The 27111-nt window shown below is 42.8% G+C and overlaps 3 protein-coding genes across 25 annotated transcripts in view; all 3 read right to left on the minus strand.

Moving 5' to 3' along the window:
* Positions 1-70: 70 nt before the first annotated feature.
* On the minus strand, positions 71-14784 carry PER3 (period circadian regulator 3). Of its 12 annotated transcripts, none has more exons than XM_015882516.2 (21): positions 13609-13717; positions 13134-13188; positions 12943-13038; positions 11893-12094; positions 11698-11746; positions 11367-11509; positions 10911-10989; positions 10039-10145; positions 9673-9829; positions 9346-9451; positions 8813-8938; positions 8499-8625; positions 8145-8289; positions 7443-7570; positions 6782-6946; positions 5936-6187; positions 4834-5570; positions 3622-3793; positions 2866-3046; positions 2202-2352; positions 71-1867 (listed from the first exon to the last, which is right to left on the minus strand). In XM_015882516.2, the coding sequence occupies exons 3-21, from the start codon at positions 13018-13020 to the stop codon at positions 1766-1768; spliced, it is 3207 nt and encodes a 1068-aa protein (XP_015738002.1). In that variant the 5' UTR covers positions 13021-13038; positions 13134-13188; positions 13609-13717; the 3' UTR covers positions 71-1765. The 12 variants fall into 12 exon arrangements, 11 of the variants coding, with proteins under 11 accessions (XP_015738002.1, XP_015737995.1, XP_015737994.1 ...); XM_015882515.2 differs by lacking the exon at positions 13134-13188 and adding an exon at positions 14379-14784 and having other exon boundaries at positions 1456-1867; positions 2866-2983; positions 12943-13058; positions 13609-13751; XM_015882514.2 differs by lacking the exon at positions 13134-13188 and adding an exon at positions 14379-14784 and having other exon boundaries at positions 1456-1867; positions 12943-13058; positions 13609-13751.
* Positions 14785-14903: 119 nt separating this feature from the next.
* Positions 14904-18241, minus strand: VAMP3 (vesicle associated membrane protein 3). The gene is made up of 5 exons (XM_015882620.2): positions 18123-18241; positions 16693-16774; positions 15936-16094; positions 15406-15457; positions 14904-15055 (listed from the first exon to the last, which is right to left on the minus strand). Coding segments are annotated over exons 1-5 (315 nt in total). The 5' UTR covers positions 18125-18241; the 3' UTR covers positions 14904-15035.
* A 71-nt stretch (positions 18242-18312) lies between these two features.
* Positions 18313-27111, minus strand: part of CAMTA1 (calmodulin binding transcription activator 1) — a 185636-nt gene continuing 176837 nt past the window's right edge. For 5 of the 12 annotated variants that reach the window (XM_015882493.2, XM_015882492.2, XM_015882495.2 and 2 more), the window contains one exon: positions 19232-21883. In XM_015882493.2, the coding sequence (XP_015737979.1) occupies positions 21820-21883 (64 nt within the window). In that variant the 3' untranslated portion in view covers positions 19232-21819. Of the gene's footprint in view, positions 21884-25192; positions 25375-27111 lie in introns of all 12 variants that reach the window. The other 7 variants (XM_015882489.2, XM_015882486.2, XM_015882485.2 and 4 more) reach the window with 4 other exon arrangements.

Consider the following 27111-nt stretch of genomic DNA (forward strand, 5'->3'; position numbering starts at 1 on the left):
AGAACTGTGACACTGCTGTGCTTCAATATATCCCATTTGGTGACTAATAAGAGAAAAAACAAAACTGAGCTTTAAACTACCCCCAGCATTTTAATTGCATCAATCAAAACAAAGTCACATAAAACAGTGCACACATCCGGCTGCAACATTTACTCCATCGCTCTTTCGGATCAAAACTGTATTTCATCATGACTACTTCAGCAGGCTACAAAGAGTGAAAAACTGATATAAGCTAAAGTAAAAACAACCAGATCCTAAAAGCATACAGGAATGAGGTCCTTCCCAAAAGGCCTGATAAGGCATTTGGTCGCTAGATGCTGTCATTTCAGCAGGGTAAAGAATAGCTTGTCCTAAATCTGGCTTTGCAGACAGGACCCATTTATGTTCCTGGGCAAACAACTTAGTGCCATTATCACACAGGGCACTGATTCATCACTTCGTTTCTCTTAAAGTCTCACACCCAACTCTGAGCCAGGATTATGAGCTATGAATTTCAGCTCCAAGGTCCATGCTCCTGCATTGTGTGCAGTCACACCGCTGTAAAAACTGTCCGGAATTTCTGCTTCTGTGCGATTCTACTGAGCACAGGTTCATGCAGCAGTTAGCACAGAAGGGTTAACATTCTCCAACAAGAAATAAAGTAAGTAAGTATCATTCTTTTATAAAATAAGTGAATTATAATGCTAAGACATCTCACTTTCCTTATGGCTTATACACTTAAACTCTTCTGAAGGACATAAATGACCTTCCTTGGAATATTCATTTCACTCGGTGAAACAGATTATTTCACTAAGCCTCAAACCATATTAAAGCAGTGAATTTAAGTACAGCTAACCAGAACCAATTCAATTACATGAATAAGTCAGCTAAGAACCTTTCCCACTAGGGAAGAACCTATACAAAAAGCATCTTATTACATGTTTTAGACCAAACTTTTTTGGCAGTGAGGTTATAAAACTGCATTCCATGTTTGGAAAGTGCTGATAGTATAATTATGGGCAAGGTATCACACTTACCGTGCGAGTCAGAGGCTTTTCTACTCAAGCATTTAACTTTACATGTTTAAACATCTATTGAGGATTCTTATTTTAAAAAGCATTTAAAATTCAAGCACAAGATACTGAGAATGTGCGAATCTTTGCTGATTTACAACAGTTAAGAAAGAAACGCTCAAGATGAAAGACAAACAAGTGCAGCTTAAGAATAAACAGAAAGCAAAATGTATAGACAACATGAGCAAAGATACTGTAAAAAAGAAAAAGATTGCAGATTGAATAAACAAAACCAAAGGATGTTCCGAAGAAGCTCAGATTCACTGGTATTAGCACACCCACCTCAGTGGAGAACAAACAGGGCTGTACCAATGTAAGCTCTTAACCACTGCATCTTTTCAAACTCTTACCTGTCCAGTCAAAACAACAACCAACCAACCAAAAAAAACCAGTACAACACCACCACAAAACAAAACAAAAAGTCTTTATATTTAGCTCATTGCTGAGCAATCAGAAGTTAGAAACATAAGCCATTCATTATCATTCTTGTCAAGTTTTTGATGTCAGGAAGGGAAACAACCTCCCAGGGAAAGACTGTCTTCAAAATCCTGACAGGAGCAAAGGGAATAATGGAGAGAAGTTTAGTTTCATGTATGATTGCTCATGGTGGGAGAAAACAGCTGGAGAGATTCACTGCTAGCATCTAGCAAAGCCAAAGGAAAAGGGAATGGGAATTATTACAACCAGTTTTACTGTCACAGGCAGGGATGTCTTCAGTGTTCCAGGACTGGAAGCGGTTTTCCCTTGTTTTCCATATTGTCATCAGCCATTGTAGTCTCATAAGTTGCTTCCCTGATGTCACATGTAACACATCCCTTTAGAAAGGAACAAGGATATAATCATTTAAATTCTTCTCTGGATATTGCAAAGAATCCATCCTGGTAGCATGATATGCTGCAATCTCTTGAAATTTCTCATGAATTGAATGAGATCTCTTTTAAAAAAGCAGATAGTACAGAGATTTTAATTTTCAGAGGCAGGTACTTGCACTTCCAACATCTAGCTAGTATTCTCAAGCCTTCCAACATTCACAAGTAACAGCTATCAGTGACCCTCACGATGTAAAAATCACATTAGCTGGAAGCAGCACTACCTCTAGCAAGCCAAGATATGAACAAGCAGCTGCTGACTCCTTTCACAACTCCTTACTTGAGTGCTGATTTGTAGTGGGACAGTCTGTGTCTGGATCCATGTATGCACTTCTGCAAGCTCCCTCTTTTGCCTATCTGAAAACCAAGGTTGTTGCTTTCGCATGACTATCAGCTTCTCCATATCCTCTTTTAAAACTTCCTCTTTGATTCTGTAAAACAAAAAAGAACCACAGTCACCTGTTAACGCAGCTGCACTGAATACACCAAGGCAAGCATTGCTGATAACAGCCATGGGAAACAGCTGTGTATAAGGCTGAAGCCAGCCAATGAGAAGTAACTGTGTTTTTTTATATCTTATTTGTAAGGCATTTTTCAACTTTCAGGTTGGCTTATTTAGTTTTTAAAATGAGGAATCTCATTGCAAATTACATAGAAGCAATTACAAACAACGCAAATATGTTTACCCTTTAATGCAAAAAGCAGGGCATAACACAATTGCCTTAGCACTTAAACAAAGAGGTTTCATGTTATCGTATAAGTGATAAAGAAAAACAGGCAAAAAGTAGATTAGAATAAATGCTCGGAGCCTAGAACAGTAAATGAACACAACTTGTCTGAGTTTTATTGGTATACACACTGTTCCCATGGTCTTGTTTTTAACTCTACATTTCTTCCATGCTCAATTCCAAACTATCTGTCAGAAAACACCGATGTTTTCTAACCTGTTGGGCATTTGGTACGTCATTAGAACTTGCTCAGGTGTGCGATCCATCATCACCCAGGCTGACTCATGTTCAGATTTATGAGGTGTCTCCTCTTCTTTTTTTTCTTGTTCAGTCTCTGCTTTGGAAGTTTCAGAAGAATCATTACTGGCAAAATACTTGCTGCTTTTCCCACTGTCTGCTGAGAATTACCATGACAAAAATCAACTCAGATATCTGACAAGCCTTGATAAGCCAGCACAAGAAGTAAAATTCACCAGTGTGTTTGTGAGAGCTATTTCCAATAGGGTGAACACAGGTCCTCTCAGATGAGTCCTCTGGTAAGAGATACCACTTACTGAAAATTCAAAGATAAAATCTACTCTATTAAGTTGCTCAATACCTCCAAGGTTTTACTTACTCTTCTCAAGATTTGTCTCAACTTCTCTGCTTTTTTGTGTCAAGAGGCCCTGCTCTATGCAGATTTACTCAAGTAACATGCAAACCACCCTCTAACACAAAGAAAAAAAACTGTTAATGAGCACAAGTTAGAAGCCTGACTCGCAGATTTAAGGAACAACTTCTGGACTCTCATTTCTGACTATTGTGACTGAACCAAATTTGGCCCCAAATGCTGAAAATTGGTGAAAAATAATGACAACAGATCCTCTTACTGGGGCTTCCCACTCCCATCACAGAATATTTTTATGACTTATCAACACATTAACAACCCACCTAACATTAGAGTTGCAAACGTCCAGATCTTAACTTCCTTACCTGTACCAGCTTCACAGGATTGAGGGCCTAAAGAACTAGATAATGCCAATCCACTGCCTGACGCTGCTGAACCCGCGCCTGACTGGGAGTCCTCATGCAGCAAGCGGTCAGTAAATTCACTAGAGGCACAATGGCTACTGGCACTGTTACCACTATCTTCCAGACTATTGTCCTGGAAACAAAAAATCAAAACAAACATCCAAGGAAGTCACCCTTCAGCTTGAAAAAGGAAGTTCAGGCACGTACTGAATTTGCAATATGTTGACTAAATTCCTGCATCAATTCAATAGCTTTGGAATTTCTAGCTCTGAAAACCAATGACTGTCTAGAACTCATGGTAAAACTCTTCACATCTGAAACCAACAAGCATCTGGACTTTCTGATTCATGCTGCAGATCTTTCCCCACGGGGTTTCCTTCAAGATATTGTACTTTTGCATGAAGTCAACATTTTTTGCTGACAGGAGAGTCAGTTCCCTCCATGCCCTGTTAGGTGGCACGGAGCAGCCACATATATCAAGCAATCCTGCCCTAAAGGGAAAACAAAAGCATTCCCCTGAATCACTGCATTAAGCTCATAGCTTCAGCAACTACAGATACACCAACTCCCCTTCAGGACCCTACCCTGCAGTTTCAGCTGATCCAGCCTTTTCGGCACAATCTGGATTCCCGAGACACTTTTTTCCTTGCCTGCAGAGCTCAGATTCCTGCCTCTGAGTTTACCGCGGAAGCTGGAGAGGCCTTTTCTATGCCCATGTATGGAAACCGACCCACACGGATCCCTGTTCTTCGGTCATTAGCTGCATCCCTGGGAGACAGAGGGAGTAATTAGAAAAGTATCTTCCCTTTAACTCTCCACAGAGACTGTGGGACTCGGTGAAAAAGGACGCCAATCATGTAACCCTAACCAAGTTCCACATGCATAAAAGCCCACCCAAAACTGCTGACAATTTAATGGGAAAAAAATTAAAAATGTTGCCAAAGCACTGAGCAAGAGCAGCTTGCAGCAGCCTAGACCAGAAGATCTCACATCTGTGGCATTTACTGAGCACCAACTCATACTGCTACAAGTTCCCATAGTTTCTCTGCTTCCTGTGCTATTTGTGCCCTGCAGTCTACAGAGCACAGATATTGGTAAAAGAAGCTAACAGAATCTGGCGGCTGAACATGGTGGAAGTCAGTTTCTCTCTGACACCAAAAATCTGTTACTTACACGTTCAGCTTCTGCACATGCTTTAACATCAGTACTAACTGAAGGCTCCACAGATTCCGGCAGCTCTTCTTGAAGCAAATTCAGCTGAAGTGGGGAGCTGCTCCGTGAGCTACTCAGCTGTAAGACCTGGCCATGCTGTCCCTCTGGCTGCTCCTCAGTGGATGTGGCAGAAGAGACTGGACAGGACTGATCCACAGAGTCTGGGACTATTGGTGATGGAGCAGGAGGTGGAGGGGCATGAGGTACAGCAGTGCATGGATATGAAGAAGGGAGATAAACATTCTGAGTGCCAGGTAGAAAGACATACTGAGGCATCTGAGTGTATATGGGAAAACTGTGAAGAAATACAGCCATAAACATCCCTATGTTTGGGGGAGAAAGTGCTGGAAATGATGGTGCTCCACAGCATAGTTGTGACAATGATGTGAGCTCAGGTTTTGATGAGCAAATGGCAAGTTCCTCTCCTACAGAAGAGGCTGCAAAACTAGACAGTGCATCTGAATAGACGGGAAATCCCACAGGAGGAAAGAGATTCGTGCTGGAGGAGCTTAAATGGGATGCTTCCGAGGGAGAAAGCAACTGCTTCTGAATTCTTCTCTTCTCAGATGGAAGACCGTTTCTATTCTTACTAAAAAACCGCCTATCTGAAGACCGTCTCTGAGGTTTCTGGTGCTTGAGTTTTCCTTTTTTGCCATTTTTACAGCTGGCTGGAATCATCTCCTTTGAAGGAGAATTTCCTAAGGAGGAAGAAAAATAAGACACTCACTGAAATGACAGACCTAGGGAGAAGCAAAAAAACAACAGCAGATAAAGAAGAAAAAAAAATTCCTTCAAAAGGAGGCAATAAATAAGCTATTTCAGACTTATCAGGTTTACTGCAGTATTTGGGAGCTTTGCAAAAAGTTTAAAATAGCAACAACCAAAACAGAGCAGATCTTCAGTACAAGCAATGACTCTGCCAGGTCTTGACAATTCAGAATTACTCTGTTTTCAGCCATAGAAAGATTTTCAATAAATCACACAAAGGAAAGCAAGTCTACATTGCTAAGCTGGTCTTTAAAATAAGCCCAGTGAATGTCTATTTCTCCAAGATGCTGCCTACCTTGGTCACAGGAATGTCCATTGGTACTTCTGCTGTCCCTCTGAAGGTAAGTCCTAAATGGAGACAGCAAGATCCTCTGGCGGAACTTGTCAACGTAGTTTTGCTCTTCCTTTTGAGTGTGGGCTGACAAAGTCTCTTTTGTTAACCCAACTGGCTTCAACTCCTCAGCCACCGTAACAGGATTCTGAGCATTCAGAGGAGGCAGCTCAATGTGTTCATTTCGAAAAGGAGTATTCTCCATTATAGTCACTTCTTTGTAGAGGGAAGAAAATAAATCACTCTTTGCTCTGGCCTTCCAGTGTCAACACCCACAATATGCAGAGGTTTAGACAAAATAAACATCTGAGCTACTGAGCAGACAGACACTGCAGGGTACCATTTACACTCAAACAGAGTTACATTAGCATAAATGGAAAGAAAAAATAATCTGCTCCTTGTACCTCTTATGATTGCAGTAAATTATTTGTTTTTGTGTTTCCTTCTGCATTAAATAATATCAGCCCATTAGTCACACTTATTTTCATCACCAGTGGCCACACAAAAGCTCACTGTTGTATTTGAGATGCATGTAATAAATTTACAGTGCAAATTAAAACAGCACATTCTTAAAGCTAGCTTTAATGTAAACATTTTTAGGCTTTTATATAAACACTGTAAACATTTTCAGGCTCAAGTGTTTTTTTTTTTCCACGGCATTTTCAGAAGTGCCTCCATTGTACTCTAGAGTTCATATCAGAACGTATCTCTATTAAGACAAAGGTTTCCTACCACATACTTCAATCAGAAAATATTGTTCAATCTAAAAATCAATGAGTCTAGCCAATATTTTTCAAGAATGAGCAGTACCTGATTCAGGGTGTGGGACATGCACAATAGTGCTGCTGTAACTGCACTGACTGGTGGCAGATACCACACTCGGGGACTTGTTGGACAGGGTCAGGTCCGGCAGAGGTGCTCTCACAGTGCCTTCATTTGTCTGCTTTTTCAGCATCTCTTCCTCATCAGCAAATACTGGAGTTTGGGAATTAATTGACGAAAGAACAGCGGTATCCATTGGTAAATTAAAAGAATTCTACACTGAATTTCTTTCCAAGCACTTCAATTGTTCCTAAGCCACCAAAACTGACCGGTTCAGAATCAACCACTCAACTATGCAAACTGTTAAATAAGACAGATATACACACAAATAAATGCAACATTCATATACCAGTACAATGTCAATGTAGACTAAAAGTGGCATAAAACCAGTGAGCTACAGAAGGCTTATTTAGCAACAGCAGGCAGTACTTATTTTGATGGATTCTATGTTCAAAGACTTACTACTGTAACTTTTGCTTAATTGCATGATCTAGGCAAGGGAAGTAGATATTTACTGCCTGTAACCACGCCATTGTACTACTACATGTAGTAGTAATTTAAAAAAATGAGAAGAAACCCTGAAACATACAACAGCATATCAGAAAAAAATAATTCATAGTGTTCCAATTGTCAGCATCCTTTGCATTACCTCCCAATGCCTTGATCTCCTGCAGCCTTTGCTGGTTTTTCTTGTCACCATCTGAAGATGATGATGATGTATTTGTAGAAGATTTACATTTCCTTTTCAATAGTGGAATGCTGCAGCTCTCTAGATATCTGAAACATATCACAGGAAGCTCTTCTCATTATTACTATTTTCTTAAAAGGGATATTACCCACTGAAGTATAAGTTTCTCAAGGTGTTACAGCCATTGACTCGTTTAAGAGCAAAACTACAGCTTAGCTATAGTGCCCTCCTACAAAAGCAAGGCACAAAACTGACACCATACAAATTCATATGCTTCACTGCAGTGACCAAAAATTTCCATTTGTCTAATAAAAGGAAGCAAATACTGACTTCATTTTTCATTACAGTGACTTCCTTTACACAACTGCAGTATATAAAGACTTTTAGTCGAGTGTTGTACTCTCAAGGACGTTAATATAGTAGTATATTGGTTAGTAACACAAATTGTGTGAAAGTATATACAGAAGCTGAATTGAAAAAGAAAGTTAATTTTTTTAATTACCACAGTAGTTTTTCAGTCATGTTCTGATTTTCTTGAGAAATATGACCAAGATATGATTCATATATTTAATGCAGATATATTTCAAATCAGAATTTTATCCCAACTCGGTGCAAACTGCATAGATAATTACCTTACACTATATCTGCTTTGTCGTTCCCTACCTGATGATACTATCAACACAATTAAGCTGCTGATAAGAAGGAACATGTGGAGCCTTCTTTGAATCACCATGAAGTGCATTGCCCAGTTCTTCTGCGCTATCACTTCTCAAGGTCGGAAGAAAACAGGAAGCATCGTGCCTCTTCCCTAGAAAAGCACAGCTCTCATTACTAAGTTACTCTGCATTTTCATCCCAAAAATCACCAAAAAAAGCCCCACCAAATTATTTCCCACATTAAGTCATGTTAAGATGCTAGCATAAGTACTTCAGCATATCACCAAAGTCAGCCAAATTCGTGGCTCCAGACCTACAAGAGTTTACATTAACTTAAGAATCATAATTACATTAATTTTACCTTCTAGCACTTCTGAACTCATAGGCTGTCCATTTCCGTGCTGTGTCTTGCTCCTTGATGCAATATACAGCTGCTGTCCCAGATTCTTTATCCGGTTGACATCTGCACACACCTGTTGCAAAGTCATCTTGAGATATGTGAAAACGTGAGGTCAGAATAAAAAGAAATTGGACACAGGAGACTATTAAGATAGGGTTGGGTTCTTGTATTCTCCTAACTTAAAGCCTAAGTCTGGTATCTACTGGCACTTATAAACATACTTATCATGGTTAATTTAATTAACTGCACGTGCATTGATATATCTAAAAACTTACTGGTTCTTGTGTTTCCTCTGCACAGTTCCCATTGGAGTCACTTGAAGATGCGACGCTGATATAGTGCTCATAAGAACCACTGCTACCAAGGCTACCATAACCACTGGAAACGTTGCTATGAACTGGCTGCATTGGGAAAAGGGGTGGAAGGAAAACAAATAAATAAACAAATAAAGAGAGGGGAAAAACAGTTTGCAACACAGAACTCCTAACAAGCAACAACAGAAAAGAATTAAATGAAGAATCAGTGCTGCTTTGAGTTCTACTGCTTTCTTGTGGAAGAAAAAACTCTACCATCCTTAAAGCTGTTCCAGGATGAAGATTTATCTTTCAACACAAATATCTACAAAACACACAACAGTCTTCTAAAAAGATGGGCTACAAAGAGCCTTAGTTTTAAGTATGGCACACAAGCCTGTCTCCAACATTCTTCTAATGGATCAGACCCACACAAGTTTGTGAATGAGAGCCCAGTTTCTTCAGCCTCTCATTCAAAAGGCAAACCAGTGTTTTGAGGTTTTCACCTTCTTTACCTGCAGAAGCAGCCTGTAGATTTGTCCTTGCAATTCTTTTATCTCTTTCTCAACACTGCTGGTTTCTTGACTTCTTGTAGCAAAGACATCTTCATTCAGAGGGCTTCTAGAGAGTCAACAAAATTTCATAATTAATTCTAAACTGATAAAGTAAAGATAGCTGTAAATGGAGTTAGGAGAGATTGTTATTACTAATCTGTATTTTATGTTGAATGCTTCCCTGGATAGATACAAAGGGATATCATCTGCTAAACAGGGCTCTATTTTACAAATTATTTTACAAACAAAGTGTTAATGAAAAACAGTTCAATTCTACAGCTGACTTACGTTCGGACTTTGTGTCGGCCAATGATGAATGCTACTTTCCTGCTCCAAGGATTCACAAAACTGGACCAGCTGGTATCGAGGATGACATAATCCCCATTTTGAGTGCAAAATCTAATGGGTAAATATTCAAAAGGAGGCTGGCCAGCAAGCTTCAGGACTGAACAAAAACAATCAAGAAACAAGGGTTAGTTGACATTATGGCACAGCAGTGACAGCACAAACACAAATGATGGGGGTATGGTCTTGACATCTAACTGCTCACTTTATTTATTTCTGTCTACACCGGACACCAGTCACATAGCAAGCAACACGGTAATGAAGAATGTTAGAAGGAGCAGAAATTCCTTTTATGACCATTGAACTCACTTTTATGATGAATTGCGATCATTAAAGGACGATCTTCTGGATGCAAATACATCAGTATGGATGTTCCAATCAAATCTTGAGGTAAGTATCCCAACAAAGGCACTGCTCTGAAACACAAACACACTACCATTGCTTGCAATTCAGTCTTGAATATTTACATTCTTTAACCTCTGCTTGCCAGCAAAGTCCCCACAGATGATCTACAATGGCCTGAAGTATAGCTACAGAACATCTTCCAACCCATTTATTAATCCCCCAGTATGACATAAGCATGCAAATGTTTCTGTTCCCAGAGAGGTAAACTGGAAGCATTATTGTGCTTCAACACATGGTGGGAACAAGGGGGAAAGAAAAACAACAACAACAGAAAAAACCCCAAATGCCAAAAAAAGGATATTATAAATGAAGAGGTCCCAGACAAAACCTTTGGTAAGAAATCTGACATAGATGCTGTGAATTGTGTTGTAAAAACATCCCTGAGACTTTGCAGGAGACAACTTCAGCCTGACCAAGTTCATATGAGGCAGCCCACTAAAGCTGCAACCTGCACTGTGATTTCTCAAACCTTTGTACGATGTGGTTTTTCCCACTATCTGTACTACCAAAGGTCTCTGCTGCTCTAAGGGCAACTAACTGCAATTATGTTTAATTCCACTTTTTTAGTCAAAGCTGATTACTTTCTTGAAGTTCCAGATGTTTTTCAATGGACACTAACACAAATAATTACTGAAAATAACACAGAACAACTTTGTTTCATTAAGTATTGCCAACTGCACAGTTAAATAGTTTACTACTGTTCACAGCTGCATCACCTGAGGATTTTTTGCCACCTCTCCACACACACCTCACAGTCCTTAAGATCCAAATCTCACCTGTCATCTACCTCAAGAAAAACACATCCTGGAGTGTGAGTGGTGGTGAAGATTCTTTTATCCATAGGAATTCGAGGAGCTAATTGAAAAAGAAGTATTTACTGAAACACAAAATATGCACTGAAACAGAAAATCTAACTTAGTTTTGCCCACAATCATTTGCTACAGACATCTGAACTTTATAACTTACTTCTGATCAGTAACTCAAAGAGACATTACAAAACTACAGGCAATATAAACTTCTCCCAACTGCAAATGGAGTGGGAAGAAGTCAAATGTCTCAGGATCTACCAAAGGAGAAACATACATTCTGGACAGGTGTGCGCACACATACACACACATATTAGAGGTTACATCTGTGAGACTTTCCAAGTGCAAATTCCAATCAAAGTAAGCTGGCATTCATACACTATGTTTTCCTATTGGCTTGTTTTTCTCTACATTGTCCCGACTTGCCTTCATATCCAGAGTGAATCTTCTCAGCCAAAGCTAAGCAGCAGGACTCGGCATCCACGTGGACAGAAGTGCACACGTGGACCAAGTATGGGGTGATTCGGAATGGGTACCAGTGTGTTTCTTGTTCTTGATCTCTACCACCTCTGAAAAGTAAAAGGAATTAACATGTTGATGTCAAGACCCAGATTCTTCACACCAGTACTGAGAGACATGCACAAGTAAATCACAAAGATCCACATGAGAAGAGTGTCCTTCATTGACTGCCATTGTAACAACAAACCACCACCTGTGCCCAGCCTTTGTGAACATAAAACTATAATACTATACTTGCCTGATCCTGCAGAAAAAGGATTTCACCTGGGCATATTCATACAGAGAGGCTAATAAGAAGAACAAACATTGAAGGTATCAGTTCATATCCTAAAACAGGTCACATCCATCACAACTTACTAACTCTTTATTCTCCAGGTTTTCTGAGTAAGATCAAAACAAAGACAAAGCTTTTAAGAAGATCATCATGTCCTACCTGTTTGACTTTCTGTGTTCCAAAGGGGCAAGTGAGACTGATCAGTGTGTGCATAGAACACACTTGCATCCTGAGGGGCAAGAAGCTCTACAAATCTGGAGGATTCCAAGACTTTCTTCTTATGGTTTAGAATGGATGCTGCCTGCTCAGAAATATGCACTATGCGCCCAGAAAGCAGGGAAAACACGGCCACAAAGGTGTCCTGGAAAACAAACCTTAGTGAAAGCAACCCTCCCCCAACATGTGGTAGTAATATTAAAAGGATGGGGAAAAAAAAAAAACAAACTTCCCCCACCCTCCTGCCACAAGAACCACTACAGGACACACAAACCACCACACACCATAAAGACAGAGGTACAGAAGTGCGCTCTAAAGCATCCACACAAAATCGTATGTGAGCTACCACAGTCTGCGACAGTGTTATAGCTTACTCATTACTTACACGTGCTACTAAGACTGCAATATCAAAACTGAAACAGATTCCACAGATGTTTGCCATTTCCCAGAATGACTGGTTATCTGGCCACAGACTTCCCCCACAATTCACAGTATTCACCACAATTCCACGAACAAAAATCTGAGAACTTTCTGATAGAGTACGTAACAGTACTGAAACCCAGCACTCCTCTTTGAGATAGAGCCAGAAGCCACAGCACGTACTGCAACCTGATTAATCAACCGATAATAATCCAAGAACACAAACAGAAACCAGAGACCTTCACAACTACAGATTGGATCATCCATTAAAACATTCTGACATGCAGAATGAGGGGATTATTCTGTTGCAAATGAATTGTAAAATTCTCACAGATTGTGGCTGTATCTGGAAAAAAATGAAATCAGAAAACTGAAGTATTTCTGCACTTACAGCTGTTGGGTATGCCAAGTCAGCACAACCAGAGGCATTGATCTACCATTACTAACAAAAACCTGGTTGGTTTTTAAAGGCTTTTTGATTTTACATTCTGTTTGCCTGAACAGATATTAACGTGACAAAAGAGACTGAAAAGGAAAGCGATGAGCTCCTCTGAGTGCGTCTGAATTCCTTACACTGTTTTTTGGAGTGTGTTCTGATGCAACTGTCACCAGTTCTTCTGTGCTGTATGTCATCACATCCGTCTGGAACATTCTTCGGTCATTGAGAGCCTGGAAAAACTCATTGTTTGCTAATTGAAGAAACAAGAAATGCAAAACAAACACAAGGAAGTCAGTAAGAAGACGATTTGTAAAGTATTTCTTACAGCCCTCCTAATTTTGTCATCGTTTTGGTGAAGCTCAAGGTGAGGTGAGGAATGTCTGTGGAGTAACAAAGGAAACAAGAGAGTATTGATTATACCATTGGGGTGACCTGTGCTGCAGAAGAAAATCACAAGGAAGTAGATAGGACAACAAATGACAGCAAGAGTGACTAACTACTTAGTTCTGCTGGAAAACACAAACTATCCAATACATTTTCCAATACAGAAATGCTGTTTTCTCAACATTCGTGACAAGTTATTACAGACACCTCTCTGTGACTGGATGCAGAGTGAGAGAGGAGCAGTAAATGGGCATTTGGATTGTGAAGCCAAAAAAACTGCAGCGGTTCAAAAAGTCAATTGTCCACAGGACAGATGAAGTGCTTCCATTTGTTTTAATGCTATGTGTTGTCAGACACGTCCATTCAATTTAAGCTGCTGCATAACTCATGTGCTTGCAGCCATTCTCCGTGCTTACCTCGGACCTGCTGCACACACCGCAAGGCGTAATTGAGCGCACTGATGGTGCTGGGTTTGCTGGGGCTCCTTTTCTCCTCGGGCAAACACTTCTTGATTTCCTGGATCGTCACCATCAGATCTTTGTGAGTCTGGCTGCAGTCGCTGATCAAAACACAGGTCGGGCTGTGCTGGGGGCCGCTGCCACCAGGAGATTCCTCCCCCCTCACAAGAACCATCGCTATGTTATGGCCTGGTCCGCAGGCGGGAGAAGAGGCCCTGCAGCTCATCAGCTCTATTTCCCATCGCAGCTTTCTGATTCCTCTGCTATTCAACCTCTGGATCCCCTCCCTCAGTGCCAGACGGCAGAGGCACCGTAACCCTGCGGGCTACGAACCCACCAAAGGGTGTAGATGTATTAACACCAAAGGCTGTAGGTGTATTAACACCAAAGGCTGTAGGTGTATTAACACCAAAGGCTGTAGGTGTATTAACACCAAAGGCTGTNTGTATTAACACCAAAGGCTGTAGGTGTATTAACACCAAAGGCTGTAGGTGTATTAACACCAAAGGCTGTAGGTGTATTAACACCAAAGGCTGTCACTAACACTCGCTGCGTTCTGTGCCTCACACCACCTCCCCACCAACCCGCGGTCCCCTCAGCACACCCGGAGCCCAACGGCCGCCGCTCCTCACAGCCCCCAGTTCCTCCTCACAGCCCCCGGCTCCGTGGCCGCCGTCCGGACGGGAGCCCGCGGTCCCTCCGTCTCCTCTCGCCCCGCTCCCCGTTACCTGCAGCTCCCTCCCGTCCCGTCGCCCCGCAGCCCATCGGACCCGTTCCCGTCCATCTCGGCTCGCGGCCGCTGCCGGCTCCTCCCGTTACGTAACGGCCCGTCCCGGCACGCGGCGGCTCCGCTCCCACACACGGCGGCAACGTGCGGCCCCGCCCCCACACAGCGCCGGGAGGCGGGAACAGCTGCGGAGCCATTTTATTGGAGCGCGCGCACCCGCGGCCCCGCCCCTCACGCGCCGCCGCACGCGGACCCCGTGCGCGCGCCAACCACGGCGCCACGTGACGATCGGCCCCGCCCCGAGACACGGACAGAACCGGGAACCGGAACGGGCGGCTCCGAGAGGGACCTGGGAGGGAGGCACCGAGTTGGAGGCACCGAGTTGGAGGCGGGGCCGCACCCCGCCATGGCACAACGGAGCGGCGGGACGGGGAGGAGGAACGAGGACGAGCGGCCCCCGGGATCCCACGATCGCATCCTCCGCAGCGAGGCGCCGTGGTGGCTGTTAGTAACTGACAGGAGTGTCTTAAGGCAACCAGGTAACGTGAACGATTCAATCATCAGGAGTTTCGCTTTGAACAGCAGCAGATGGGCTGAGGACAGCGGGGATGGAGCAGGGAGGATAAAGGCACCTTCGGTGTGAGCCGCTCCTCGGGACTCATTTGGGCACCGCCAGGACTACAACAAATAAAGCACAAGGTCTCAGTGGTTCCCTGTAACAGCCCCGCACCTCCTGGCTCCCAACGCTGCAGGCAGAGGGATGCGGTCACTGTGCAGCTGTCAGTGCACAGCTGGGAGCAGCGCTGTGTGCAGGTTCTCCCCTTCACAGCTGTCTGACACTCAGTTAACGTGGCTTTGCAGCTGGGCTTTATCACTCAGTGCAGCCAGCAGCAGTGAAAGCAGACACTACTGCTTGAATGCAGACTTGTCTGTAAGTCGATACTAAGTGTCCCAGCTGCCCCCCAGTTTCAGCAGCTGGTGAATTAACCCCATCCACTCCAAGAAATCCCCATTCTGCTGCAACTTACCAATGATGATGATGATGATGATGACGACAACAGCTATCAATATTGCCCACATCTGTGAAGAAAAAGCCACTCGTCACATAATGTAACAGCAGCGTTTAATAGCCGTCAGAGTGCAGGACAGCAGCCCTTGCAAAGCACTTTCACTCGGTGTGGTAGACCTTTCTGTTGTCTTTGTTGCTCACCAATGAGGATTCCAACCTCTGCTGACAGCTACAAGGATACCCAGTGAGCTCATTCCGCTTGCTTACACATTAATATATATATTTTTGGCCTATTCCTCTTGTACCCCAAAGCCTCAGATTATTGCAGCATTTCCCTCTGGCCATTGCTGCTCACACAAGGCCTTGTATCAAGCAGCATTGCTGGTCATCTATTTGATTACTTCACCTCACCACTGCAGTGCTTTAAAACTAGATGCTATAGAAATGAACGCTGCCTGAAGTCCCTTTTCCCGCTGCCTTTTGAGATGCTGACTGTAATACTGTTCACTGTGATAGTGAATACTCTAAGTGTATATATGCCACGGTTACCTTACAGTTCTTCCACCAATACTTTCTCTTCAGCTTGGCCGCACTGGTCTCAAACTGGGAAGCTCCTGCTTGCAGCGCATCAGCACGGTCATCCAGCTCCGACAGCTTCTGATCTCTTTCCAGCACCTTGTCCACATTCACCCTCATGATGTCAACAACCTACATCGGTAAGTTATCAGCTTTATTAATCAGTATCAAATCCATTTGCAGGGAACAAATGTTCTCATCTAAGGAGCAGGAACTTGCATTTTAGGGTATCCAAACATAAGCCTGAACATTACCTGCAGCTGGAAGGCCCTAGTGTCTATTTCTCAGTCTCAGTACAGTCACTGTGCTTATATTCCCCTGAACCTGGGATGTAACTCCTGACTGGCACCAGAATGACTTGAGGCATTCAAGCACAACAGTCAACCATACGTCAAAAAACAGCGTTGGCAGCTAAACTGGCTCTTGGCCTCCTCAGGAATCAGGACATGTCTTATTTAGAGGTAAAACTTCTTTGCTAATGAAGAGAAGCAAGCTTGTTCTGTGTCAAAGCAAAGCTTGTTGTCTTCCCAAAGCAGCAAGCTGGAATGAATTAATGGATTATTATTTTTCTGAACCTTTCCAAGAGTTAAGGTGATAGATACAACAAAGAAAGATGAATTGTAAAAGGTTTCACCTTCATATCAAACAACAGCGACTTTAGCTGGTATATCTATACTAGATACCCGATTTTTTAAGGGAATGAATGACACTTATCTAACCAGATTTTTACCTCATCTACTTGATGCTGAGTTTGCTGAAGCCGACGGTTGCTACCAGCAGGCACATTTGTGTTTCCGGGGACGTTGGCTGACCTGCAGTAAAGAAAGCCATTGGGATCCTCTTAGTTTCTCTTAGAGATTTTGCTTTCAAGTTGACATGCTTACAACACACAACTTATCTGACCTTCCTGGAAGCAGGAAACTTTGAATCCTGGAATAATCTTAGAGAAGTTTAATTTCCTTTTGGGAAAGTGATGTTTTAGCAGCTGGCTATAGGTCTAAGTCAAAGTGCATCCTCAATCTCTTGCTAGTGAATGGACTGATGTACTGAAAGTCACAATTAGCTAATACAATAGTCTCTATTAAGGCATATGGCAACTCCTGTAGTGCTCAGAAGGGGCTCAGGTTCTCAGGCACAAGCTCAGTAGTGTTCAGTTTTTCAGTAACAAACTCTACGCCAATAACCAAAGTACAGGAACTTTCATGGTTGTTCTGTGTCCTTGCACAGAGCAGTTGTCTGAAACAGTTGATATTGAGCAAGAGAAAGCACAAGGAAAATGCATTTGGCATAAAGAACAGTTAACCTGCAGTCAGCTCTGAGCTCCTAACCCCAGGCAGTCCCATTCTTGTTACCCAGTACAACACTGTGCATTACTGCAATCAGTGCAGGAGTCTGTACGCATTTCTCATGTTCTGTCCACAGCTTTAGTGACTTTCTGTTGTACAGCTCCACAACTCCAGCAGCTTTTCCGTATTTTCCTCTTTTCTGCAGCAGAAGTTCGTGCTGTTCAGTGCAACCTGACACCCAGAGGGTTCAACCTGAGCATTGTTTATTGTAGCACGAGATTTGGGCACTAAATTCAAACCTACATTTTAAGGAAGTAGACGCACACAGCGACCCACACCCAGTGCCCCGTGATAACAAGACAGGGCTCAATAGTAGTAGTTCAGATTTGATGTAATAACCACTCCTGTGCTCACACCTCTGTGCTGTTTTACTGCTGCCAATATTTAGGAAGCGCTTTCTGAGGCTCCACACAGAACGCACACAAGAAATTGGCCTCCAAAGCCGCCCCTCGTTCCTTTGCCCACGTCGGCAGCGCTTCCAGAAAAGCCTTCAGTGAAGTTGCCGAGGCCGCCGACATTGTCCCGGGGAGCCGGGCAGGATAACGCCCCCCCGCCGCCTCCAGCGGCAGCCAAGGGCCGTGGCCGCCTCCAGCTCGGGGTGCGCGGCCCAAGCGGAGCCCGCTCGGCCTCTCCCGGCTGGAAGCGCGGCCGCCCCGGGAGCCTCCACCCACGGGCGGTTCCCGGCCGACATCAGCGGCCCGAGCCGTAACGAGCCGTAACGAGCCGCCCGCTGCTCCTGCTCCGCTCGTCCGGCCGCGGCCGGGCCGCCCCGCCGCCCATCGGGGCCGCTCCCCGCCCGCAGCTCCGTACTCACATCGCGCCGCCGACACGGAGCCGCTGCGCACCCGGAGCGCTCGGAAGGACCGACAGGAAGCGGCAGCTGCCCCGCGGAGCCCGGATGTGACGAAGGGAGGGCGGGGCTGTGGGAGGAGCAGGCCGCGGGATGGGCCCATGGCGGCGCTACGTCCCTTATGTCCCGTGTAAAAACAGTCAGACGCTTCGTATGGGGAAATTTTCTTTGTTTTTAATTTACAGCAGAAAGAATATAAAGCATTCAGAAAACATTTTCCATATTTTAAGGGCAATTCAAAACATTTTGCATGGTTCCAGCAGCTGAGTTCTTCAACAGATCCATTGATTCAGTGATGCTTTACATGCACGGTTACAAAAATAAAACTTACAAAAGAGAAGACATCTATACTAGTTTGACATGCAAGTCTTGGGGACCCCCCATTGGGCACCAGCTATTGTGTGGAACTGCCATAAGCGTGCAACCAGAGAGGGGGTTCATGTTATATTCTGCATTTCGATCACACAGTATTTCTGCTGTCAGACGCGATTCACAAAGGAGCGATTCCGTGACCAGACAGGAGGGTTCAGGAGGTTTTGGCTCCTGGCACTTGGGAACCTGAACTTTCCTGGGAAGCTGCACTTAGTTTGTCTGCTGTGAAAACACAAGTCCCACAATGGAGAGAAGGGTGAGCGGATCACTTCACTTCAGCGGGAGTCTGTGACCCCCCGCGATGCACTGAAGGGTTGTGACCCGACACAACAAAGCACTTGGAAGCTGCGCTTGGCTTCAAGCAGGCGAGCAGCTCTGAGCACACAGAACTGCTGGCGTGTCGAACACCAAGCCCACGCTTAAACGTTTTGCTGAAGCAGGATCTGGGTTAGTAGATACACCACCAGGCCCATGGATCTGGAAGAGTAATGTGAAATAGCTCTGTATGTTACTGAACTGTTTTTCTGAATACAGGGAGTTCAACATTTGCACTGAGGTCACTACTCTCGTTAGAAAAGAGATCGATTCGTGGAGCAACATTCCAATCTCAGGATATCAGGGTTCCTCCAGTATTAATACAGAGCATTTCCTATTCATTCCAAAGGAGATTCTTCTGCACTTCTATTTTTGCGTGTGAGGACAATTGAACAGGTAAAGTCCCGATTCCATACGGCAATTAGAGGCTATGAGCTGCCCAAAGCCACAGCATGAGAACCAGCATTTCTTACTTTTTTTTTTTAATCTTTTTTTTTTTTTTTTTTAATTGAATCAGGTCATAAAGCAGCAATTCAGAAATGTACAATAATTCTGGTAATGAGCTATAGCACACGTCTACTGTAATTCAATGCTGGCAGTGAAAAGAAGTAATTAAAAACAGGTACAATTATAGAAAAGGCACCAAGAGCACTGACCCCAGGTTTGTTTTTGTGTTTGTTTTTTTGCCACAATCTTTGTTTTTACTCTTCTTTTAAAGACACCAGTTTAAAAGCTTCTTATGTGAGAGTGTTTTTATGGCTTCACGTGAAGCCTCCATTTAAACATTGCAGTTGGTGGCCGGGATCGAGCCAGAACGATTCTTCCAATAGGAACAATCCCAAAGTGACATCAGTCCGTTCAGAGATCTGCAACTGCCGCTCGCAAAACAGACACAGGAGCAGCTCCTGACCTCAGACAGAAGCACAAAACCCGCAGCAACGGCGGCTTCAGAGCTGCTTCCCTTACATTCCTGCGCAGCTGAGATCAGAACCTGCTTCCCATCGTTGAGAATTTGTTTTAAATTAGTACTTCAATTTAACAAAACAACAACACTGATTTCTTTGGCTCCTCACTATGTGGAAATAGCAATATACCATGACACCCCTACGAGATCAGTTTGCATCTTTTTTTTTTTTTCATTTTATTTATTTTTTTTTAATTTTTTGTGCAATTTTTATGACATTTTCTGACTTCCAGCAGGAGATATGAAAATGTGAAAGATATTTTCTACTTTCGTACTATTTCTTTTTTTTTGTTGTTTTTTTTTTGTTTTTTCTTCATTTTATACTCATTCTAAGTGTTCTTTATTGGAGTGAGTGTATGGTGTTAAGCTAGATACGTTTTTGTACTTTTATGATTATCTGCTTTGCAAAAGTAACGTAATTTTCTTAAGCAATATCAGCATTCACATTACTTGGCACCATTGGCAAAAAAAATAAAATAATAATAATAATAAAAAGGAAAAAAAAAAAGACGGGGGGGCAAAAAGAAGGAAGGAATAAATAACGGAAATTGAACCGAAGGGAACTCCTGGTAGCCAAAATCAAATGTAAACATATCCTTTTTTTTTTTTCTTTCTTTTTTTTTTTTTTTTTTTTTTTTTTAAAGTAATGTTGCTCTGCCTTTTTTTTTTTTCCTAAGTCTAAATACAGCAGCTCTTTTTTGCCATTTAGTCATGCTTTAGCAAAAATGTTCTTCTAAAGAACATTTAAAATAAAGTTTCTTATAGTGAAATAAAGTTTTTGTTTCATTTTACAGACCATAGCCACTAATGCTTTGCTTTTGTTCATTTCTTTTTCTTGAGTTCATGCACATATCTCTTTGTTTTAATATATACAATATGTACAAACAATACATCCACACTCTTCCCGTTCATTCAGACAAAACTATACAAATAATAATTTTATCTTGCCAAGTTATTGACCCTTTATGAATAAAATATTTAGTAATTAATCAATATATTCCCTTTCAAATATTTTTTTTTCTCATTTTCCATTTCTACCTTCTATATATACAGAAACTGCCCAGATTTGATGAAAGAGCCAAAAAAAAAGAAATTTACTGGCCAGAATGCAGCACCACTCTGCTCTTTAGGTGGTATAAAATGTCCAGGCAACAAATGTACGAGACTCTGCAAAACGACAAGAGGTTTGACAGTTACTTAGGACAAAAAGCTACATGTCTTGCAAATTATTTTAAGAACTTAATTAAAATAACAGTACATGAAAGTAAGGCTAGAAAATAAAGTGCTGAATATGAGAGGAAGTACATGGCAATCGATACGTTTTTGCAGGTTCTAGAGTAAAAATACCAAAAAGAAACTTTTTAAAACTCGCTTAAGTTGCTCTCTCTGCTTCTTGCACGTTACCCGTTTATCTCACATGCCAACCCCTTCTGAAAGCTCCCACGGGATGTATTAAAAACCTGCAGATTTAAAAAGTTGCATTAAGTGTGCTGTAGAGATTTAAATAAAACACAAAGGACAGATGTGCGAAGGAAATGAGGATGCATGGACCCAATAAAGACGTACTGATCTAAGCCCCTCCACTGAGACTCTCAAAGCTTCAGTTTCTTGGAGATGACCGACAAGTGCAGGAACAGCATTCTTGTGTTGCTTGTGCATTCCCACCTTTTCTTAACAATATTTTTGGTATAATATTTGTACAGTTCCACATGTTGTTCAATACAGCCCTATATGAAAAGGATAATTAATCGCTTCTTCCTTCTTGGAGAATGAAGCAACTCACAAATTCTTCCTGGTGTCTTTTATTTATTCCTATGATCCAACAGAAGATTGAGTTCCAAGATGTCTTGCTGAACAAATTAAATGTTGTCCATGAAAGTGCAAATGCAATGACCAAAACATTACTGTTAAAATCCTGCAGGTGGTATTTCCAGAACTGCAGTGGGTATTTTTGTTGTTGTTGCATGTCTCTGCTAAAAACAGAAAATGAAAACAGTCTGAGAAGCAATGTCACATTGCTACGGGATGCTGCTGCTTATCTTCAAGTTCCTTGGCCTTTTTCAATTCTTTCACTCTGAAAAAACAAAGAGGAGCTATATAACACGTCTAATCCAAAATGCCTTCAATACAGAAAAATCAAAGCGATTCCTCCCTCTGACTTCCAGTACAAAAGAGACAACTCCCAGAGCAATGACAGCAGGGCAGTATCCTCCTGACACCATAAACAGTTGGAAGCGTAAGGGTGGGACAGCAGGAACCTGAGCCAAAACACATTTGGACACATAATTTCCAGCTACTGATCTAACATGCCCTCATTCTGACATAAGAGGGATCCGGAGAGCTAAGTAGCAGGAATGGCAGTTTGTAGCCTCTTTAAGCAGACTTCTACTCACACATTATCTTTTGGCTCTTCTATCAGCTTCCTCAGGGGGTGAACTGACCTCCATGTCACTTTTTTATTTATCTTCCTGTATATACAACTGCAGCAGTCAGGAGGAGCTGGCTGCTTTAACTCTGAGCTTACTGACAGCTCCAGCACTCACAGACACTCAGCTTGTGAAACTTGGGGAAACAGGAGTCCATGAACAAATCACACTGACTGATAAAAGCAAGGTCAGACCTTTGCTGGTTATCTCAAACAGCTTGAGAATATAATGCCTGGAAAGACAGAGGGCTCTGCCCGTCCAGATGTGTGTGCCATTTTCAGAGCCAGAAGACCTACCTTCAGGAGGCCCTGGCACTCCTGAAACCCAAGTCTGGCAGAGAGGAAGCCTCAGTACAGCTCTCCTGGATGCCAAGAACTGCTCTGACTCCCTGGCAGAGGAAAGGGCAGGGCAGCAAACAGCACCACGTGCTCTGACTGCCTACCTGGGTAGCGCTGTGCTGAGCCTCAGTTCCTCCTACAGTTTTACAGTGATGTTTTCTACAGGGAAATTGTGGCTCTGCACAAGCCGGTATCTAAAGGACCCTGCAGACATCAGAGCTCTGAGTGAGGGCTTCAGCATCGCACAGAAGACAGCAAGGCCCTGCTTGCCTCCAGGGGCTTGTGATGTATTATGGTGTTACATATACAAGTCCACATCATCCCTTCACTATAAGAAACACATGAAAGCTGGTGCAGTGAACTGAAAATGTTCACAAATGACATTTTGACCATCTTCAGTATATTTAGTTCTCTTGTAACAGAAAAGCAGCCTCTCCTTTGAAATCTTTTGCTGCACCACTTAGAAACACAAATTGCACCGAGGCAATTGCTGCACTAGAAAAACACGTGCCTCTGGGCAGTGGTCTGTTTTTAAAGTTTAGATTAACTACACACGTGTTCAAGATACCACCTACTAATGCATGATTAGCAGTGCAACTTCCAAGTGTTTTCTGTTGCACTTCAGTACTGCAATATAAAATTAAGCAGTTATTGTAGATCTCTTACTGAGAACATGCACATTGTTTAAGCTAGTGGCTCTTTCACTGAGACATGCTACACCTCACTTTAGCACTTCAACATGCAAGGTCTACGCTAACAAAGCATTTTTGCAGGAAGAATGCAAGACATGCTTTGCTGCAAACTTCAACCTACAGCATGCAATATCTGTACTGGTGCAGACCTACTGGATCTCTTTAACTGGAACATACATGCCAAGGCGAGTTATTATAGCTATACTGTATTACTAGTTACTGTATTACAAGTTACCATTACACTCAACAATTGCACTAGCACAGATCTATTGAGAAATATACAACATTTTCTTTGGTTAAACGTGTTTTACATTGATTTACAGAATTTCAGGCTTATAAAAATTCTGCAAGTGCAATGATTGTTGCTTAAAAACCCAGGAACAAACTGGTATTGAACTTCCCTACAGTGCAGTTACAGCCCTTGAACATTTGTCACCTGTTCCACCACCGAGAGATGCTGCTCAGTATAGAATGGCTTGAAAGAAACTATGAATTCCACCGTATTTATAAACTTCAAGATGATGACCATCCCAGCTTATTAAGCTACTATATCTGTTTGCTCTGATTTTGTTACTGCAATATAAAGTGTCAGCATGGGCCGGGGGTTGGCATCTCCTCCTTGTTAATCCTCTGCATAATAAACCTCCTATATTTTCAAATGCAGTTTAAAAATGACTTGACTGGGGAAAAAACTCTGGACAAGGCAGGACTCTTAAAAATAAAAATACACTGATGAAGTGCTGCTAGGACAGCTTTTAAGTGAGCAGTATTGCACTGCTTGCATGCTGGAAAGCAAACTACCTTGGTTCCTGTATCTCTACTTTCAGAATTCAGATAAAAGAAGGAGGCCAAAGTGGAGGACTCGCAGTTACAATCACTAATAAAGTACTCTAAGGGAAAGAACACTAATGGATTTTACAGAATAGTACAAAATAGTGCAGACTACTGCAGAAAAGAAGAATGTTCTCAGAGAAGACATTTCAGCCTTGTTTGTAAGACCAATTGTGAAGCCTCGTGTTTGTTTTAATTACAGGAAAGTGGGAGAGCTGGGAGCACATCATAGCAGCAGGCCACGTGCTGACAGATGGCGTACAGATCTCAGCAGATGTCCATAGGCACTGCTTTATTCTGAAAGCACCTCCAGTTGCACGAGGACTGATGGTGAGTTCAAGTGCAAGCCAGAGCACACCAGAAAGGGCACCGGGCTGCATCTGTTCCAACGCTCTCAACAAGAAATACCACCTCACTTCAACAGCCACTAGAACCATGCACAGTTACAAGGACTGCACATTCGTTTTTGCATTGATGAAGCGTTCAGCAAAATCCTCCTCAAATAACACTTCCTCTAGATGTGAACATCTCTGAAGTACAAAGTCATTCCCTCAGCAACCACTGAAGAGCAGATGGACAGAAAAAAGCACGTGCAATAGAGATGGTGACTGCTAAGGGGTCCGAATCACAGCTGTGACCCTGACACATGAGGGGACAAGAAAATGATTTCACCTCCGAGCTCAACTCTGGAGAGCTTTGTCCCGCCCCGCACAGCTCCATCAGACCAAGCCTCTGCCTCCTGAGCAGTGTGACTTACTTGGGCACCACAAGGAGGTTGCATCATTACGTGCTGAAGCAATGTGGAAAGCAACAGCCCCAGAAGCGAGCAGCAGCTTCTCTTCCCACGTGCCCTGCCGAGTCTTGTATGGGAGTGTGTCAGCAGATGAATTAGGCCTACTCACAAAGAATTACAGCAAACAATGGCTTCATGGGTAAAGCGTAACACAAAGCTGCTTCATCAGACTGACTCCATAATGCCCAGCCAGGGAAATGTTTAATGAATCTGTGAGTTTTACAGCAGTAAGTTCTGGCAATGCTGAAGATCAGTGTAACGCACAGGGTGCAGGAGCCAGGGAAGCCTTTTCTGGCAAGTTACCTGTTGCTCTGAAAGCTGAAATAGCCTGTGGGACATTTAAGAAAAGGGAGCTCTTGCCTTTTTCCAGATATCTCATTTGGGTTGCAAGACAAAAAAGACAGAAAGGCCCAATAAGAATGACACCCCAGAGTACACGGTCTGCAATTTAGCACACACATTTGAGCTCCAAACATATTCAGCCCCTGCAAGAGGGAAATGAAAAAAGAAATTACTTTGGCAAAGCCTCTCACAGGTGCAGTGCTGCACATCCCAATAGATTTTCTCCTAAACTTGAGCAAATGGGACTTTTCAATCCCTTATAACGTTCCACCATTCTTGATATTATTAAGAAGATATCAGGTACTTAAATGCAATCACACGTATTAAAAGAATGAAATAAAATAAACTGGAAGTCCTGGTTGCATTGGAGCAGGAAAAGGTTTGTCACTGAAATGCCAAGAAAGGGAAGGTTATGCAGAGAACAACAAAATACAGTAAATGTTGTTTTCTCGGGTACAAAATAAAGTTATATTTAAGTTATACTTACCAGAGGAACTGAGCTCAGGAACTACGTGCAAGCTCCCCAAAATGGAGAGCAGCATTTAATCAAATAATAAGAGATGAGGTAGAAGGAAGGAGAATCTACTTCTAAACAAAAGACCAATGAATATTTTCTGCTCATCATAGTTGGTAACAGCTGCGCTTGTTCTGTCCCAGAGAGGACAGAAGTTTTGCTGCAGGCACAAAGAGAGCAGCCAGCACAAAGAGACCTCGGGACCTGCTGCTGATCCCAGCAGCTCAGGCAGACACACATCAGTGTTCGTGTCCTGCACCTACCAACAAAGGTCTCCTTCATGGGAAGCTACAGAGGATGGCTTCACCAGACCAGCTGACACTGCGTTCCCTGAGATGAAAGCTATGACTTTAAGGCAATAATCACCAGACCCTTTTCATGTGTAAAGTTCTTTAACTTCTACACTAAATTTAGTCTCACTTAAGTTGGACAAAAACAAATCTCTCCCATCTCATTTCACTGTTCCTGGTGCAATGTAACCCAGATCAATCCAGGAAAATTAACCAAGAAAATTCACCCCAAACTGAAACACGGACGCAAATACTGTGATCGTCCATCTGCAAATACAGGCTGCAGAGTGTGCGTGCAGACACAGCAGATGGACATACACTGCTATACCAACTCAAGGCAGCAAATAATTATTTGCCCTAACAGAGCTTTTTTGGCAGAACAGCAGCTGAGAGATATTTTATAGTCAACCTTTCCCAGGCAATGAAAGAAAGCACACTTAAGCCAAATAAAAAGACCATATGAAGGCAAAGCCAAATGCTCTTTCGTAAGGAAAGCATCACCTTTACTCCCAGAACAACTTTTGCTGAGATAATACTAAGGTCGTTTTCCTGATTTGTGCTTCTTTGGTGATGGGCTTCAGATGCAAATCCAAATGGCTGCACCACTGGCTATAATAACGTACAGAATGACAAACCACTGCCTCGAAAATAGAACACTGAGCTATCGGGACTGCTTTTTTATGACTGCTTCTACTGAAACGTCCAACACTGCTGGAGCGCTCAGTCTCCCTGCGGAGCACCCAGTGCTACCTGGCAGCTGAGCTGCTCTCCTTCCCATGGACACACACTAACAAAAGGCTGAAATGCATGAAGTAGCCTTGATTTGTATTCACAGAAAATTAATTACTGCTCAACAACCTCTCATGGAATGAGCAAGCTTCCAACATTCCTGCACCAAGGTTTCACACTCTTCACTGTCTCCTGTACCACTGCCTTGACTGCAACACAGATCAGTTTCAGCACATCTTGTAACTCCAGCAGCATCTGCTCTCTAACTGGGAGCCCAAGTTCTGACTGGGAACTGCCTGCGAGCCGAAGCACATCAGGCAGCTGCAGGGCTGGAAAGCTTCAGTGTG

The sequence above is a fragment of the Coturnix japonica genome, chromosome 21, assembly GCF_001577835.2.
Source record: "Coturnix japonica isolate 7356 chromosome 21, Coturnix japonica 2.1, whole genome shotgun sequence".
Lineage (NCBI taxonomy): Eukaryota > Metazoa > Chordata > Aves > Galliformes > Phasianidae > Coturnix > Coturnix japonica.

Excerpts from the sequence above, each read along its gene's own strand:
- VAMP3 (XM_015882620.2), bottom strand. Across the intron at positions 15,458-15,935 it reads ATTGGTGGAAGAACTGTAAG|ATGTGGGCAATATTGATAGC; the intron begins GTAACCGTGGCA and ends TTTTCTTCACAG. Across the intron at positions 15,056-15,405 it reads CATCATCATCATCATCATTG|TCCTGGCGGTGCCCAAATGA; the intron begins GTAAGTTGCAGC and ends TATTTGTTGTAG.
- PER3 (XM_015882507.2), bottom strand. The coding sequence starts at position 13,876 with ATGAGCTGCAGGGCCTCTTCTCCCGCCTGCGGACCAGGCCATAACATA. Across the intron at positions 2,353-2,865 it reads ACGTACCAAATGCCCAACAG|AATCAAAGAGGAAGTTTTAA; the intron begins GTTAGAAAACAT and ends TTTGTTTTACAG. Across the intron at positions 1,868-2,201 it reads CACTACAAATCAGCACTCAA|GGATGTGTTACATGTGACAT; the intron begins GTAAGGAGTTGT and ends TCCTTTCTAAAG.